The 16,065-nt window shown below is 45.8% G+C and overlaps 2 protein-coding genes across 8 annotated transcripts in view; both read left to right on the forward strand.

Annotated features, from left to right (window-relative positions):
• Window positions 1-16,065, forward strand: part of ZNHIT3 (zinc finger HIT-type containing 3) — a 72,335-nt gene that overhangs the window by 44,237 nt on the left and 12,033 nt on the right. For 5 of the 7 annotated variants that reach the window (XM_080983281.1, XM_080983277.1, XM_080983279.1 and 2 more), the window contains 2 exons: window positions 5,724-5,858; window positions 15,442-15,473. In XM_080983281.1, the coding sequence (XP_080839407.1) occupies window positions 5,791-5,858; window positions 15,442-15,473 (100 nt within the window). In that variant the 5' untranslated portion in view covers window positions 5,724-5,790. Of the gene's footprint in view, window positions 1-5,723; window positions 5,859-13,649; window positions 13,824-14,087; window positions 14,274-15,441; window positions 15,474-16,065 lie in introns of those variants that run through there. The other 2 variants (XM_080983276.1, XM_080983275.1) reach the window with 2 other exon arrangements.
• LOC308464064 (lysophosphatidic acid receptor 1-like) lies at window positions 5,868-10,396 on the forward strand. Its single transcript, XM_080983195.1, has one exon. It carries the CDS (start codon window positions 8,202-8,204, stop codon window positions 9,165-9,167), a length of 966 nt encoding a protein of 321 aa, XP_080839321.1. The 5' UTR covers window positions 5,868-8,201; the 3' UTR covers window positions 9,168-10,396.

Below are 16,065 nucleotides of genomic sequence, written 5' to 3' on the forward strand. Positions count from 1 at the left end.
GAATTGTTCATGGTGTGAAGAAAGAGAGAGGCTTTTCTTTCTCTGGGCTTGTTCACATTTCCGCTCGTGCCATATTTTATTCTGCAGAAAACCCGACTGACATTTGTTACCACTCAGCAGCAAACAGCGGGTTTCTCCATGGAAGGTGGCAGGGCAAACAAAAAGCCTGAGACAAGCGGAAGTGTGGATGAGCATTCTCTCTCATAATGCTAGGCCTCAGGAGCATCTAAAGCAGGGGTCAGTCCACTGTCCCTCAGATCTTGTGGGGGGCCGGATTATATTTTGAAGGGGGGGGGAGAGAATGAATTCCTTTGCCCCACAAATAACCCAGAGATGCATTTAAAATAAAAGGACACATTCTACTCATGTAAAAACACGCTGATTCCCGGACCGTCCGCAGAGCGGATTTAGAAGGCGATTGGGCCAGATCTGGCCCCCAGGCCTTAGTTTGCCTACTCATGATCTAAAGGTTCAGGATAGACAAAAGAAATGTCACACAGTGCATAAATTATTTAATTAAGCCAATTTAAGTGGCTTTGAAAGAGGATTAGACAAAATCAAGGAGGAGAAGTCTTTCAGCGGCTACTGGCACAATGGGCTGTACCCCACTCCCTCTGTAGGAGACAGTAGGCCTTGGAATTTCAGTTTCCAGGAATCACAGGTGGGGAGAGGAATGTTGCATTCAGGTCCTCTGTGGGCTTCTCATAGGCAGAGGAATGTCAGAGATGGTACCTCTTGCTTTTTACGGCCTTTCATCCCTTATCCTAATCCTAATTACTGAAAGAAACAACAATATGCTAGGGTAATTGAAATCCTGTACAGTGGTACCTCAAGTTACATACGCTTCAGGTTACATACGCTTTGGCTTACAGACTCCGCTAACCCAGAAATAGTGCTTCAGGTTAAGAACTTTGCTTCAGGATGAGAACAGAAATCGTGCTCCGGTGGCGCGGCGGCAGCAGGAGACCTCATTAGCTAAAGTGGTGCATCAGGTTAAGAACAGTTTCAGGTTAAGAACTGACCTCCGGAATGAATTAAGTACGGTACTTAAGCTGAGGTACCACTGTAAAGGTAAAGGTAAAGGGACCCCTGACCATTAGGTCCAGTCATGACCGACTCTGGGGTTGCGGCGCTCATCTCGCTTTATTGGCCGAGGTAGCTGGCGTACAGCTTCCGGGTCATGTGGCCAGCATGACTAAGCCGCTTCTGGCGAACCAGAGCAGCGCACGGAAACACTGTAGTGGCATAATAAAACCTTTAATGTGGGTTGAGGCCTAGACCATGAGAGTCAAATGTGCGGTTTCATGCAACCAATGAAGTAGATTCTAATTCACAAAGCTCTTGTTCCTCAGTCATGCTGAACTTTATAAAATAATTGTAGAAGGCAATGTTTTACGGTTTTTTATTGTTTATATTTTGAACACCAAAATCTTTTAAGGGCCTCTAAAGGTCTTGATCTGCCCATGATTACAAGGCGCCAAGCCCACCTGATGCCAGTAGGATTTCCAAGGTGCAGGTGCTGCCACAATAAAAGATTAACTAAAAGACATCCATGATAGGGGGCACTTCATTTTGTCCTGTGATTCTTCTCAGTTGGACAGAGGTTCTCTGCAGTGTGCCAGGCTTCTTCCTAGGAAGAGGTCTGGCTGCGAGCTGGATCAGGCAAGACCCGGACATGCAAGACAGGCTGATTCATGCTTAAAAAGTAGTGCCGAGTTATCTATGTCATTAGAACTACACCCAAAGGAAGAAGCATTCAACTTTCCTCCACCCACATTCAACATCTGTTGTTGATATGGTGCAGAGTGAAGGAGCCGTAGCTCACTGGTAGAGCATCAGCTTCACATGCAGAAGGTCACAGGTTTAATCCCCGGCAGCTCCAGGTAAGGTTCGGACTGCCCCTGTCTGAAACCCTGGAGAGCTGCTTCCAGTCAGTATACACTAGACTAGATGGACCACCAGTTGTCTGATTCAGCATAAGGTAGTTTTCTATGTTCCATACACTCTCATGTGTATCTTTGCCTTCCTGCTCGCAGTTTTGCCTTATATACACATTTTTGCAAAGCAATTTCCCTCAAGATCAGGCATAAGCAAACTCAGCCCTCCAGTTGTTTTGGGACTACAACTCCCATCATCCCTAGCTAACAGGACCAGTGGTCAGAGATGATGGGAATTGTAGTCTCAAAACATCTGGAGGGCCGAGTTTGCCTATGCCTGCCCAAGATAGTGCAATTTTTAAAAATGATATTTATGTGAATATATACATTCGTCGTGTGTGTGTGTGTGTGTGTGTGTGTGTATGTACGTATATCTATCTATATCTATCTATCTATCTATCTATAGATATAGATATACACACACACACACACACACACATACATTCGTATGCACACTTTACCAAAAGCTGTGGAGAAGTGCACTTCAAAATTCAGAGGAAGTGTGCCTTTTGAAGGAGTTTCCATTCCCATCTTATTTTGGAAAGTACAAATTAGGTAAGTTCAGCTTTTATGGAAGTAGAATTAAATCTCTCCCTTCTCCCAAGTCCCAACCAGGCTGATGGAGTGGGCCTTGTTGTCCCAGCTCTCCCCCTGCTGCCACCCGGTAGAATGGCAGCTGACGGAGGCAGATCTGGGACAGGAGGAACCAAAAGGCAACAGCCATAGAAGCAGCAAGGGTAACCACATTGTTCTATGATCAAGGCCGGCCCTACCATTAGGCAAAGCAAGATGTCAGGTGGGGCTGGGGGATAGTGGTGGCAAATGGTTGGATTAAGAGAACTGTGGATGCCCCATAGAGCCTGTCCTGCAACTGGTGCCCATTGGGACTGGTAGGGTGGCAGACAGGGAGCCCAACAATAGGTGGAGCCAGAGCCAATGACAAGTGGAACTGACTCTGGTTTTGTCCCCATCTTCCTCCCTGCTGGGCAATACTGAGACTAAGGGGGAGGAAGCCAAAAGCCAGTGACACACTCTGGGCTGGTTGTGAGTGGGGGACACACTGCCCCCACTTGCCCTGAAGATCCAGCCTTCCTTGCCTGCACCCTCCAAGCTAGCCTGCTGACTTCTGATACAATCAAGGATGCTGTCCCATTGCCAATGTTGAAATAAGATTCCCCTCACATGCCACGAGGGATGCCACCATAGGAACGTAAAAAGCAGCCTCATACTGACCAGATTGTTGGTCCATCCAGCTCAATATTGCCTACACTGAGTGGCAGTGGCTCTCCACCATTTCAGACGGGAGTCTCTTTCCCAGCCCTACCTGGAGATGCAGCCAGGGATTTAATCTGGGATCCTCTGCATGCAAAGCGGATTCTCTACCACTGAGCTTACGGGCCCTTCCCCTCTCATCATCCTTCGCTGCTTCAGCTGGCAAAACGTCTCGGGCTGGCCATGAACAGTCACACAGTCATCTCCCCACTAGGGACTGGCATTTCCGTGGCTAGTGGCTGCCCCTCATATATGCATGGATCATTTATCACAGCTCAGGGCAGTATCTCACTCTGCCCACTCGCCTGTGCCTGCCAAGCAGATCACAAGCACCGTCAGATCTGACAGTCCGAATTCGCCATCATGGGGGTAGAAGGACTGGATCCTGACTGAAACTGAGACTGGGCAACGCCTGTCAAACAAAGAGTTCCCATCAATCCTCTAGGCTTACATTTGCCTCATGGGCTGGTGTGAGGAAAGCCAGTTTAAGTCCTGCATGGATCAAGGCAGCCCAGAACTGAAACACACACCCCTTGGAATAGGACATGTCAGCAGCAGCACCTTCGCTGTCATTGACCGTTGACAGGGAGGAGGGAGTCGGAGGCTCAAGAAGATGACTCAGTTCTGGTATCCAAGTTGTGTTTCTAAAAAAACTTGTTGCCAGCCCTTTGCCCTGTCCCAGAGAGCTGACAGAATTGTCTGAGGATCCTAGGAAAATGCCTTATTGTGGGCCAGACCGTTTGTTCAGCTTGCCCAGTACTGGCAGCTCTGACTGGCAGCAGCTCTCCAGGGTTTCAGGTGGAGAGCGGGACTGTCCCATTGCTTGCTACTTTATGTTTTTAACTGGAAATGCCGGGAATTGAACATGGGAACATTTGCATGCTAAGCGAATGCTTGACAACTGAGCTAAGGTTCCTACCCCCACTGAGCCTGTTGATATACTTCTGACCACAAGAGAAATATTTCTAACAGACTTTCAGATGCTGGCCCATTGACCAACTCCTGTTAACTGAACAGGAAATTAGATTGTTCCAAAACAAAAGTGGAATTTTTGGTTGCCTCCCTTCGTATACAAAGGTGGAGCATGAGCGTGAAGCTTGGAGCAACATTATTGTAACATTGAACTGTGGCTTGGTGCTACGTCTGAAATAGGATTGGGAATGTAATGACTACGTATTCAGCAGAGAGAAGGGCACCTGGATTCCTTGCAAAAATAGAAAATACTGCATTCAGATAATCTGATTTAAGGGCCACATTACTCCATTGGAAAGCTGTTGGGGGCCGCATTCCAGTAGGGGGCTGGAGGTTAACACAAGTGCAAGCTCTAAAGTAGCCAAGTAATGTGGACAAAAATGCATGTGTACTGTAAAATATGCATATGTTTGAATCAGAGGAATACCAGTCCCTGACCCCCCATTCTGCATGCCCTTTGACAGAATTACCTGTGCATTCTGCTGTGGCCTTTGTATCTACATGGAAAGGTAGTGGCATTTATCTCTGCATGTCCCCCTCAACAAAGAAGTGACCACAATCCTTATCTCAAGGCTCACCTCTCCCAGCTGTAAAACAAAATGTTTTATGGTCTGGGCAGACTGTCCTTTTGCTTATCAAGAGAGATGGAGATAAGTCTGGAGAAGGATCCAGTGACATCCCTGGCAATAAACTGCAATTGAAAAGGAAGTGGGAGGTTGGGGGGAAATTACTGTATATCCAATGGATCATTTCAGAGGAACAAAGTTTGTGGATGTGAAGTCGAGATAAGAAACAGAGAGGTGTTCTTGGCAAATTGCTTCTATGCACGTAGGCCTTTAAGCGTCTCCCACACTCCTGTCCTTACGGTCAACCCTAGGTGAGCCCTTGAAAGGCAGCTGATTTGGGTCAGGCTCTGGGCTTAATGACCTCAGGTGGCCAGTTCCACAACTCTTCAGCCAGCAAATACAGCTGTGGGGTGCTGAGTGTAGATAAAGTAAATAAAATTTATGTCAAAATATTTGTTCTGATATTATGCTTCCTTTGTGTTTTCAGAGGTGGGGGACCTGTGGCCCTTCAGATATTGCTGGAGTCCCAACTCCCATCTGCCCCAGCCAACTTGGCTGATGGTCAGAGCTGATGGGAACGGGAGTCCTAGAGGGTCTCCACCCAGGTTCACATAACGAAGATCCATGTTTGGGTTTTTTCTTGCCAGTGTGAGGAGCTGGGAAAATGAAACAAAGAAGTAAACACTGATAAACAAAATGTAAATAGAGAATAATGCATTAGTGCAACTAAAAATCAAACAGAATCCTGCAGTAGGGCTGCAACTGCAATCCTATACAAATTCCCTGGGAATAAGTATCACTGAACTCAATGGGTCTTACTTCTGAGAACAGACATTAGAGTGACCACCTAGGCATCATTTTAAAAAGGAGACATATGTTTGCAATTAGAAGAGATGGTTGAGTGCTTCCATTTGAAACAGTGCCCTCTCCTGTCCTAGTGCGGTATGTGCAAACCCATCCTCTTTTCTTATTCTAGGTGGATTTTGATGCAATCAAAGTGAAGCTCATGTTTGGAAATTTTGGATTTCTCAAGAGCCTGGAAGATGTGCTTTGCAACTAAGAATTCTGGACATTGGCATGGTATCATTCCATCTACTTCTGATGCACAAAGGTGTGTGCTATTATAATTATTTGGTCAAAACAGCATCAGCCACACTCAAGAATGGGGAGGTATTAGAGCGTATCACAAAACTTTTTTGGGGGAAAAGCAATCCTAAGGGGGAATTCCCCACCTCAGTAATAACTCAGTGAGCATGCTCAGTTATCACAGAATGTTGACTATCAGGGGAAAATGTGCACAGAGAAATTGCATTCAAAAATTGGTGCACTCAGAGAAATTTGCATTAAAATGCTAATGAATTTTCATAAAGGCTTTAAAAAACCTGTAATGGAAATGTGGAGAACTGAAATTAGATGTGGAAAAATGAGAAACTGAGAGAAACCCAAATTGACAGATGCCTTCATCCTTACGTAGTTCACATAGTTAAGATTCTTACTGCATGCCCTCCAGATCTTGTTGGACTACAAAGCCCATCATCCTTAATCATCGGAAATACTAGTTGGAGTTGATAGGAATTGAAGCCTAGCAACATCTGCAGGGTGACAGCTTCCTCATCCCTGGCTTAAAGCATTGATTATGACAAAAGTGGACTGTAAGCCACAAAAGCAGCAACCACAATGGATTTCTTGGCACTTAATAGTGCCAAAATACTCCTGTCCATTTCAGCATTCTAAAGTGCTCCCGAAATGTAGATTGACTGGAAAAATGTGCACAATTCCTCCTTCATGGAGATATTATGAGCACATTCGCCATCACCCCTGGAGAATGTGTGCAATGCCTGGTGGTTAAGCGCATTAACCGCTTGGCATCATGCACATCAACTTACATTGTCCCTAACATATACACACATCTGTCCATCTCACCTGGAATACTGTGGCCAGTTTTGGGGCAATGTCATGGACTGGCTGGACACAGAGAAATGAAGATGGAGCCTTAGGCTGCAGGAACAGGAACTGGGAGAGGCCTTAGAGAGCAGTGGGAAGGCAGGCACATTCTGTCCCCACAACTGCCTCATGGGGACAAGTCCTACTGGGAAGACTTGCTGCGATCGCTAAGCCTGCACTGTTTTGGTTTCTTTGAATAAAGAGTTAACTTCACTGACACCAGTGCTTTTTACTGCTGACCTCCTGACCCTGGCTGCTGATGGGCAGTTTAAGGATATTGACAAGCAGGGACATTTCTCTAGGAAGGAGATAAAAGATAGTGAGAGGCCTGGATACCAAGTCCTTTGGAGAAAGGTTGAGGGAGCTGAGCATATTTATTTTGGAGACGAGATTATAAAGAGGCAATAGGACAGCTGTCTTCAAATATGTGGAGGGCTGCTGTGCAGACAATGGAGAAAATTCATTGCTGCAGATGGCAGTATCTGAACCAATCGGTCCAAACAACAAAAAGAGGGGATTCTGGTGAAACATTATGAAGAAATTCCCGATGGTATGAGCTGTTCAACAAACTGGAACAAACTGTGTCAGTGGGTGGTGAACTCTCCCTTGTTGGAGCTTTCTCAGCAAAGGTTGAAAGGCAGATTTCCTGGGATTGGAGTAAATAACCTTTTTGGCGACTTCCAACTTTACAGTCCTATTCTCTCTTTATCTATCCCCGTCTAGCTATCTGCTCTTGGCATTTCTCTCTTATCTAGCTAGACATCCAAGCATCCATCCATCTCTCTCCCCATCTCTCTCTCTCTGAAGAGACTGTTTTTGCTTCAAGAGGCTTAATGTTTGGCAGTTAATTAACACAATTCCAGTGTAGGCGTCCAAGATGAGATTCCAGATGGAGAAAACCACACAGAGAGATTACAGAGAGCTTATTAGATGCATTTGCTACCTAGGACCATCCTAGCAACCTCAGGGTTGAGAGCCATCACCCTGAACCAATAACCAAAATGTTTTGACGCACAGGAGTTAACGTTTAACCCACAGCTTGGGTAGTATTCTGGAAAGCAGAAACCTGTTGTGTTCAACCCCCATCCCCACCCCTTGGAGCCGCAAAGCAGGAGGTCACCCAACTTTCCATCCAGCTTAGGACCATAGGCTATGGGAAGAAAAAGAGTGATCATTTAAAAGCTTGACCTGTTGTCATTGGGAGTCACTGGAGCTAGAACCAGGTCTCAAAGAGCTCTGGGAGCAGCTGCCTGATGTGGTGAGTGACCATACCTTGCAATATTTTCTAAGGCAGCATAAGAATCCTCAGACTCTGGGCTGGACCTCCCAGCACCCAGGTTGCCGTTAGCCCCTCCTAGGCAGAAACAGCGGTACAGGTCTTTGTGTTTAGACTGAGATTTTGCCAGAGCAACAACTAACTTCCTAGCTCTGACTCCTGCCTTCGACTCTTGGCTTTGCCTTGCCTGCTCCCCTCTGATCGCTTCCTGATTGATTTAGCCTGACCCTCACCATGATTAAGCACCAGAGCTGCCTCAATCAGACTACTCATGTTTGGACCAGTGACCTGGTGCTTTCCTTGGGTGCTCCTCAGCTGACCATCTCCTTAATCTCTGTGCTCTTCAATTCTGCCGTCATCTTTGCCGTGGTGTACTCCAAAGAACTGCGCAAGCCCATCTTCATTCTTTTCTGCAACATGGCCTTCTCCGACCTCTTCACTAGCTCTACAGGCTTCTGGATCGCCCTGTTGTTCATCACCAACCCTCAAAGTACCATCAGTGGGTCCAAGGAACTCCTCACAGCATATGCCTTCTACACCATGTCAATCCTGGCCACCATCTACAACTTAGTCCTCATTGGGATTGAGCGTTACCTGGCTGTGGCGGAATGCCTGAGGAGAAGATGGCGTCTTGGCAGGAACCAGATCCTAGGCATGGTGCTGGGTGTCTGGGGGCTTAGCTTCTTTTTGGGCTTCCTGCCCCTGATGGGCTGGAATTGCTTGGATAGAGACAATGCCTCTGCCCTTTACAGCCCTCTGTGTATCGACTACCTTATTTTCATCACTATCCCTCACTGTGCAGTGGTTTTGGTCCTCCCTTTCTTCACCTACTGCAACATCATTGGGTTTTTGAGGAAACACAAGATGGCAATGGGTGCTTTGGGGCAAGCCCATGCCACCTACAGGCTGGCCGAGATCCAAGTAGCCCGGACAAGCATCTTCATCTGGCTGCTGTCTCTGCTGTCTTACACACCCTTCTTTGCTGGCGTTGTCCTGGATATAACCACTCAGCAGTGCCCCAACAATTTCTCCATGGATGTCTACGTCTTCCGAAACCTTACCGCCATCATGATCACCATGAATTCATTGGGGAACCCCATCATCTACACCCTGAAAGTGAAAACTTTGTGGCACAGACTCAGGTTTTTGAAGTGCCTTTCCAGCAACCGCATAGAAGTGCAGGCCATTGGGAAAATGTGACCCTGCTCGGACCAAAGTGAATCCAGTCTTGTACGTTTTCACCCAAACATCTTTAAATGTCCGCAGTGAGCAATCACTGAGAGTTCAGTCCTTTGCATGTCTACTCAGAAGTTCAGTGGGATGCATTCCCCAAGGACATGTGTTTAGGATTGCTGCTTAAATCTCTTTATAGGGGCTATGGGTAGTTGGCAGTTGCAGAGATCTGAATTAATGTTTCAGCTCACCAAAGCGAGCCAGCTTCAGCACTGGACAGTTCTCAAGTACAAGGGAGAGGGGGATTTAATTCATCGGCTCTCTCCTATCGACAATAGAATTGTGCTACCTACACTTTGGTAGCATTCATGAACAGGATCGTGTTGGGTTGAAATTATCTACTGTGAACTAACTTCAGAGTGAGTTATTAGACAGTAGAATTTCGATTTGTGGTTTAAAAGGTTCACACCACCCTCCTTTTGATTAGAATTAACAGCAACATTCCAAACTTCATGCAGTACAGAGAGTTGGGCAGGTGTAACAGGAGTCTGGGAAACACCAGCTTAATGTAATTATATATACATATATATTTGGACTGACTAAAATTTTGTTGTTGATTGAAAAAACATATTAAGATAGGATGAAAAATAAATGCTACATCAAATTGTATGTGACGCATGGTGACTTTGGATAATGCGCTTTCTTATGGAACAATCTGGGGCAGCCTTTGGCAACCTGGTAGCCTCCAGATATTTTGGACTACAACTCCCATTGGCCTCAATCAGCAGGGCTGATGGAAGTTTTAAGTCCAAAACATCTGGAAGATACCAGGTTGGCAAAGGCTTCAGCATGAATAAAACTCAGCTGAGAAACCTCAACCAATATATGTAGCAGAACTGGAAAATCTCATGCAGCAATTAATCTACTAAAAAGCAGACCCCATTGGGTTCAATGGGATTTACTCTCAAGCAGAGCAGCTTTAGAAGGATTTTGTGTGTGTATAAACCCAATGTAACATCAGAGCCAACTGGGAAGGCTTTGCAGTGTTTGCTTTGGCATGACATTAATAAAATGCAATCCTTCCTTTTAGTATCGTTAACCTTTCTCTGAGCAAAGCCAAGCTCACCACATTTAATTTAATTCACTGGTACATCAATGCACAGGAGATAGTGATGTTTCACAATGTTTACAGAGGGCAAACATTAGCATTTTTATGTGGCTTAGCTCCATCATCTGGCCTCAAAGGCAACCTCAAAGAATACACACACATGAACACATATATCCTGGTTTTGAACACATTGGTCACCCAGTTATTTTTCTGACTGCAACTTGTTTATTTCATAAAATTTACATCACTTGGTTGTGAAAAACTGCAAAGTAGTTTATAACAAAGAAATAACAATAACATTATCACTAAGAAAAATTAACAATAATTTAAGACATTAATTTTTTTGAATAACAAGACTAAAACAGATTAAGAAAAATAATTAAAAAATTATATTCTGCCTTTCCTTTGTCATAAACTTATGCAGTTTACGTAAGACTTTGCAACATGACTACAAAATCATTAAAACATCAAAGATTCCAAAATGCACAATCAGTTTACATCTTATGATGATGATGTAATAGTAGCAGTAGCAATACTACTATTATTTATTTATTTACTTACTTACTTTGTCTAGCCAAAACCATTACAAAAGATCAAATATATAAAATAGAATAAAATCCTATTGGCGCCCTCCCTGTGGAACACCCTCCCACCAGATGTCGAAGAGAACAACAACTACCAGACTTTTAGAAGACATCTGAAGGCAGCCCTGTTTATGGAAGCTTTTAATGTTTGATGTACTACAGTATTTTAATATTTTTTTGGAAGCCGCCCAGAGTGGCTGGGGAAGCCCAGCCAGATGGGCTGGGTATAAATAATAAAATTATTATTATTATTATTAAAATACATAACACAGTTAAACAAATTATTAAAACCAGACATTCTGTCGGATAATAGTTTGTGCCCCTGAATAATAAAACAATATTGTCTGTAATTATACCCTGCTGTTACTCTTGGTTCATCTAGTCCAGTATTGTCTACTCTGACTGGCAGCAACTCTCCCAAGAGTTCAGAGAGAAGCCTTTCCCCATCAACTAATAATAATAATAATAATAATAATTATTATTATTATTATTATTATTATTATTATTTATACCCCGCCCTCCCCAGCCAAGGCCGGGCTCAGAGTGGCTTACAAGCAATAATAAAAACAAGTTGAATGATTACAACTTAAAAACAAAATTAAAATACAACATTAAAATACTGAAACATTAAAATATTAAAATGTAGCTTCATCGCAGGAGGAGAAGGAAAGGAAAAAAGAAAGAGAGGGAGGGAATCAAATTGGCTCCAAGACAAAGGCCAGGCGGAACAACTCTGTCTTACAGGCCCTGCGGAAAGAAATCAGATCCTGCAGGGCCCTGGTCTCATGAGGCAGAGCGTTCCACCAGAGTTGAAAAGGCCCTGGCTCTGGTTGAAGCCAATCTAACTTCCTTAGGGCCCAGGACCACTAGGGTGTTGCTATTTATGGACCTTGAGGCTCTTCGTGGGGCATACCGGGAGAGGCGGTCCCGTAGGTACGAGGGTCCTAGGCTGTGAAGGGCTTTAAAGGTCAAAAGCAGCACCCTAAATCTGACCCTGTACTCTACCGGGAGCCAGTGCAGTTTGAAAAGCATTGGGTGAATATGCTCCCATGGCAGAGACCCCATGAGGAGTCTCGCTGCAGCATTCTGCACCCTCAGGAGTTTCTGGGTCAGCTTCAAGGGCAGCGCCGCGTAGAGCGAATTACAGTAGTCAAGCCTGGAGATGACCGTTGCATGGATCACTGTGACCAGGTCGGGGCGGGAAAGGTAAGGGACCAACTGCTTGATGCGGCGAAGGTGGAAAAATGTCGCCTTGGCTGTTGCTGTAACTTGTGCCTCCATAGAAAGGGAGGCGTCAAGGATTACACCCAAACTCTTAACGGAAGGCAATGGCACTAATTGGGCCCTGCAAGAGAAGGGAGTTGGTCCCTCATCCCCATGCCATCCCGACCCAGCCATAGGACCTCTGTCCTCGAAGGATTTAGTTTCAATCGGCTCCCACGAAACCATCCAGCCACAGCTTCCAAGCATCTGGTCAGTGTGTTCGGGGCCGAGTCGGTGTGGCCATCCATCAGCAGATAGAGCTGAGTGTCATCAGCATATTGGTGACAGCCCAGCCCAAAGCTCCGGATAACCTGGGCAAGGGGGCGCATAAAGATGTTAAAAAGCATCGGGGAGAGAATTGCGCCCTGCGGCACTCCACACACCAAGGAATGGCGTGACAACATTTCCCTCCCTAGTGCCACCCTCTGTCCCCAACCAGAGATAAAAGAGCACAACCAGTTACGGGCTATGCCCTCTATTCCCACGTCTGCGAGGTGGTGGTCCAGAAGATCAATTACCTGCTCAATTGAATTAGAGAATTTCTGCGTATGTTTGGCACCAGCTTGGCTGCAAGGAGTTGCCAGGAGGAGGCATTCACAGTGCCAGCCAACCTTCTTAGTGACTCCATCCCAAAGGTGTGTGGGATTTGCCCCTTAGCCTTTCTCTTCTCTTGAAGAAATTCTGCAAAGCAGTGGAGGTACAGGATCAGCATTTTTCCCCCTTCTACAAGACCTTCCCACTCTTGGTCTAGTGTCCACTCAATCCGCCGGAGCTCCTCTTCGCAAGCAGGAGAAGTCCCTAACTCCCCGAGGGGTTGAAACCCATCGGCTCCCCTCACCTGGTTTAGCTGGCCAGGGTGTGTCTGCTGTCACATGCCCACAGCTTCTAGGAGCCACACATGAGAGCCAAGTACAGGGTGGGGACCAAAGATGCACAGACGACCCCAGGAGAAGCACTGACGTGTCCCCCATCAGAGGTACTGCTTCTCCCCTAACACCCCATACAGCCCAATACCCATAGCTGTCAACTTTCAGATTTGAAAATAAGGGATCAGCAGCCTCGAAAATAAGGGATCAGCTGCCTCACTTGTCTACGGGATATCTAACAATCCGGGATAGCAGCGGGAAATGGCGCTGGAATAAGGGAATTTCCCGCAAAAAAAGGGAAGGTTGGCAGCTATGCCAGTACCGTTAGTCCTATTATTACAGCTACTTGCTACCATTACTAAGATTTAACAACAACGGTATATGATTATTATTTATTACTTCTACCACTACTACGATTTACAGCAACCACCGCACCAATCCACAGCACGCACACACAGAGGATGGGGGTTACAAACTGAAAGGCAGCAAAATCCCCCAAAGAACAGCTTAAAAACAATGCAAGAGAGAGAGGAAATCATTCTCTCTCTCGCCTGCACTGGGGCTTAATCAGTGCGTGCAACACAGGACTGTTCAGCCATTGCAATTGAGCGCGATCCTGTTTCGGAATGGATGCAGGAGCAGGAGGCGCGGCCTATCGATGGGCTCGGCCGCTCTGCTGGCCCGACCTGGCCCCAGATCCCCGCCGGCCAGGAAGGAGACGCACGTGAGAGCTTTTCCCCAGCCGAGATCGAGCAGCAGCGTCCGCCATGCAAAGGCTTGATTGCTCCCGCGTGTGCGTCGTGTGCGGAGAAGGCGGGCGGGGCGGCGCCAAGTACCGCTGCCCGGGCTGCCGGGAGAGATAGTAAGGAGCGGGCCGGTGCAAGCAGCCTCCCCCCGGGAGCCCTTTGGTGGGCTCCGGTTATTTAGGGACGGAAGGCACTCTGTGTGTGCTCAGAGGTGGCTCTGCGGGACTGTGTCTATGCTCAGAGGCGCGGCTCGAGGGTGGGGAGCTCAGTTTTTCTCGCGAAAGTGTGTACTGTATGGGGTTACAGCCCCGAGGGTGAAAGAGATCCTGTGTTCTCTTGGGTGTGTGGGCAGTTAGCCCCCCCCCCCAGTGGTGGTTTAAAGTGTTGGACGAGGCCCTGGGAGCCCAGGCTTCAAATCCTCACTTAGCAATGAGACTCCTTTGGGATCACATCCACAATTTTAAAGCGCATGACTCCCCCATCCGACCCGCAAGAATTACTAGCTCATTGTTGATTGAGCTAATGTGCGGTTCTTACTTAGAATCAATCCCTAAGGCAAATAAAAAGTAAGTGAATAGCAAAGGTGAGAAATACCTGTTCCATAATTAAAGAAGTGGAATTCCGTGTACACTTCTGGCCCCCTCACGTAAAAAAATAATTAAAAAAAAAGGTTGGGGAAAGTTCAGAAAAGGGCAACCAAAACGATCAAGGGGATGGAGACACTCCCCTAGGAGCAAAAGTTACAGTATTTGGCACTTTTTAGGTGGTAAAAAAGGCAAGTAAGAGGTGACACAATAGTCATTTATAAAAGTGTGCATGTTATGGAGAAAGTGGCTGGAGAAATCCACCCCCCTTTAATAACACTAGAGCTTGTGGATGGTCAGGGTAGCTGAATGTTGGAAGAGTCAGGGCAGATAAAAGATAGGACTTCTTTGCACAGCAAGTAGAAGTCACTCCCGCGATGGCCATCAACTTGGATGGCTTTGAAAGAGGATTGAACAAATTCACAGAGGATGAGGCTATTCATGGCAATGGAAAGTTACCAAAGTGATGTACAGTACAATAAAATAAACATAAAATATCAATGATGACAAACTAAAGCCACTGAAACCGTTTCTGTCATTATGCAATTATACAGCTGAGAAGTGGTTTATATATAAAGGAGGAGTCCGTTTTTGTGGTCCTGCTCATTGCCCATTATGCACTGAGCTGCTGCTATACCATGAAGGAGTTGCAAATGTTTGCTTTTAACACTGTTATCTTACTATTGTTGATGTTGCAAAATTTTCAGGAGTAGCCAACGCGGTGCACTCCAGATGTTGCAGACTTCAACTCCCATCATCCCTGTTTTGCCATGGGAATGCAAAATATCCAGAAGGCACCAAGTTGGCCACTCCTGCATATCGTACTATTTTATGTAGCATAAACCAATTTTTGAGAAAGGGCAATCTATATAACTAATGAGTCGTGTTTTGTGCAGCGATAATATAAGGAGCCTTTGTGGTGTGATAATGGTGTCCATCTTAAGACTTGGGAGACCTGGGTTGAAATCCCCCCTCAGCCATGAAGCTCACTGGGTGACTTTGGGCAGGTCACACTTTTTTTATCCTGATCTATCTCACAGGTGAGGATAAAATGGTGGGAGGGGAGAGAAACACCATATAGCCTGGCCTTGAACTCCTTGGGATAGAAATAAATGTCTCCACTTAAAAAAACTTCTCTTTGTTGTTGCAGTTGTTCAGTGTCCTGCTGCAAGAAACATAAAGGTAGGATTATATATATATATTAATAAAGATTAGGCATGCTTGAGTACAGTGGTACCTCGAGTTACAAATGCCTTAGGTTACAAACGCTACAGGTTACAAACTACGCTAACCTGGAAGAGTCACCTCGAGTTGAGAACTTTGCCCCAGGATGAGGACGGAAATCGTGTACCAGTGGCGCAGCAGCAGCAGGAGGCCCCATTAGCGAAAACATGTCTCTAGTTAAGAACAGTTTTAGGTTAAGAACGGATCTCTGGAACAAATTAAGTTCGTAACTAGAGGTACCACCGTAATTTGCTCTGCAAGGGTGCGTTTATAGTTCACTTTTGTGATGTACCATACTTCTTGACAGATGGCTACTTTTTTTGGTCACAACAATCAGCCTGGGGACAAAGGGCTGCGAGGAGTTTTAGAATTCCTTCTAATTGTAACGTTCAGACTGCGAGTGCCGTTGCATTTTTAGCCAAAATGGCCTGCCCTGTGCACAAGAAAAGTGGTGGTGGACTAAAAAGCCTGAGGTTTTCAGAAATAACAATAATATTCCAAAACCTTAGTTTGGGTGGTGATGATGAAATAGTTAGAGCCTAGGGAATTT

The sequence above is a fragment of the Podarcis pityusensis genome (assembly GCF_964106645.2).
Source record: "Podarcis pityusensis genome assembly, chromosome: 15".
NCBI classification, from domain to species: domain Eukaryota; kingdom Metazoa; phylum Chordata; class Lepidosauria; order Squamata; family Lacertidae; genus Podarcis; species Podarcis pityusensis.

Bases quoted from the DNA above. Each gene is read 5' to 3' on its own strand.
- LOC308464064 (XM_080983195.1), top strand. From the start codon at position 8,202: ATGATTAAGCACCAGAGCTGCCTCAATCAGACTACTCATGTTTGGACC.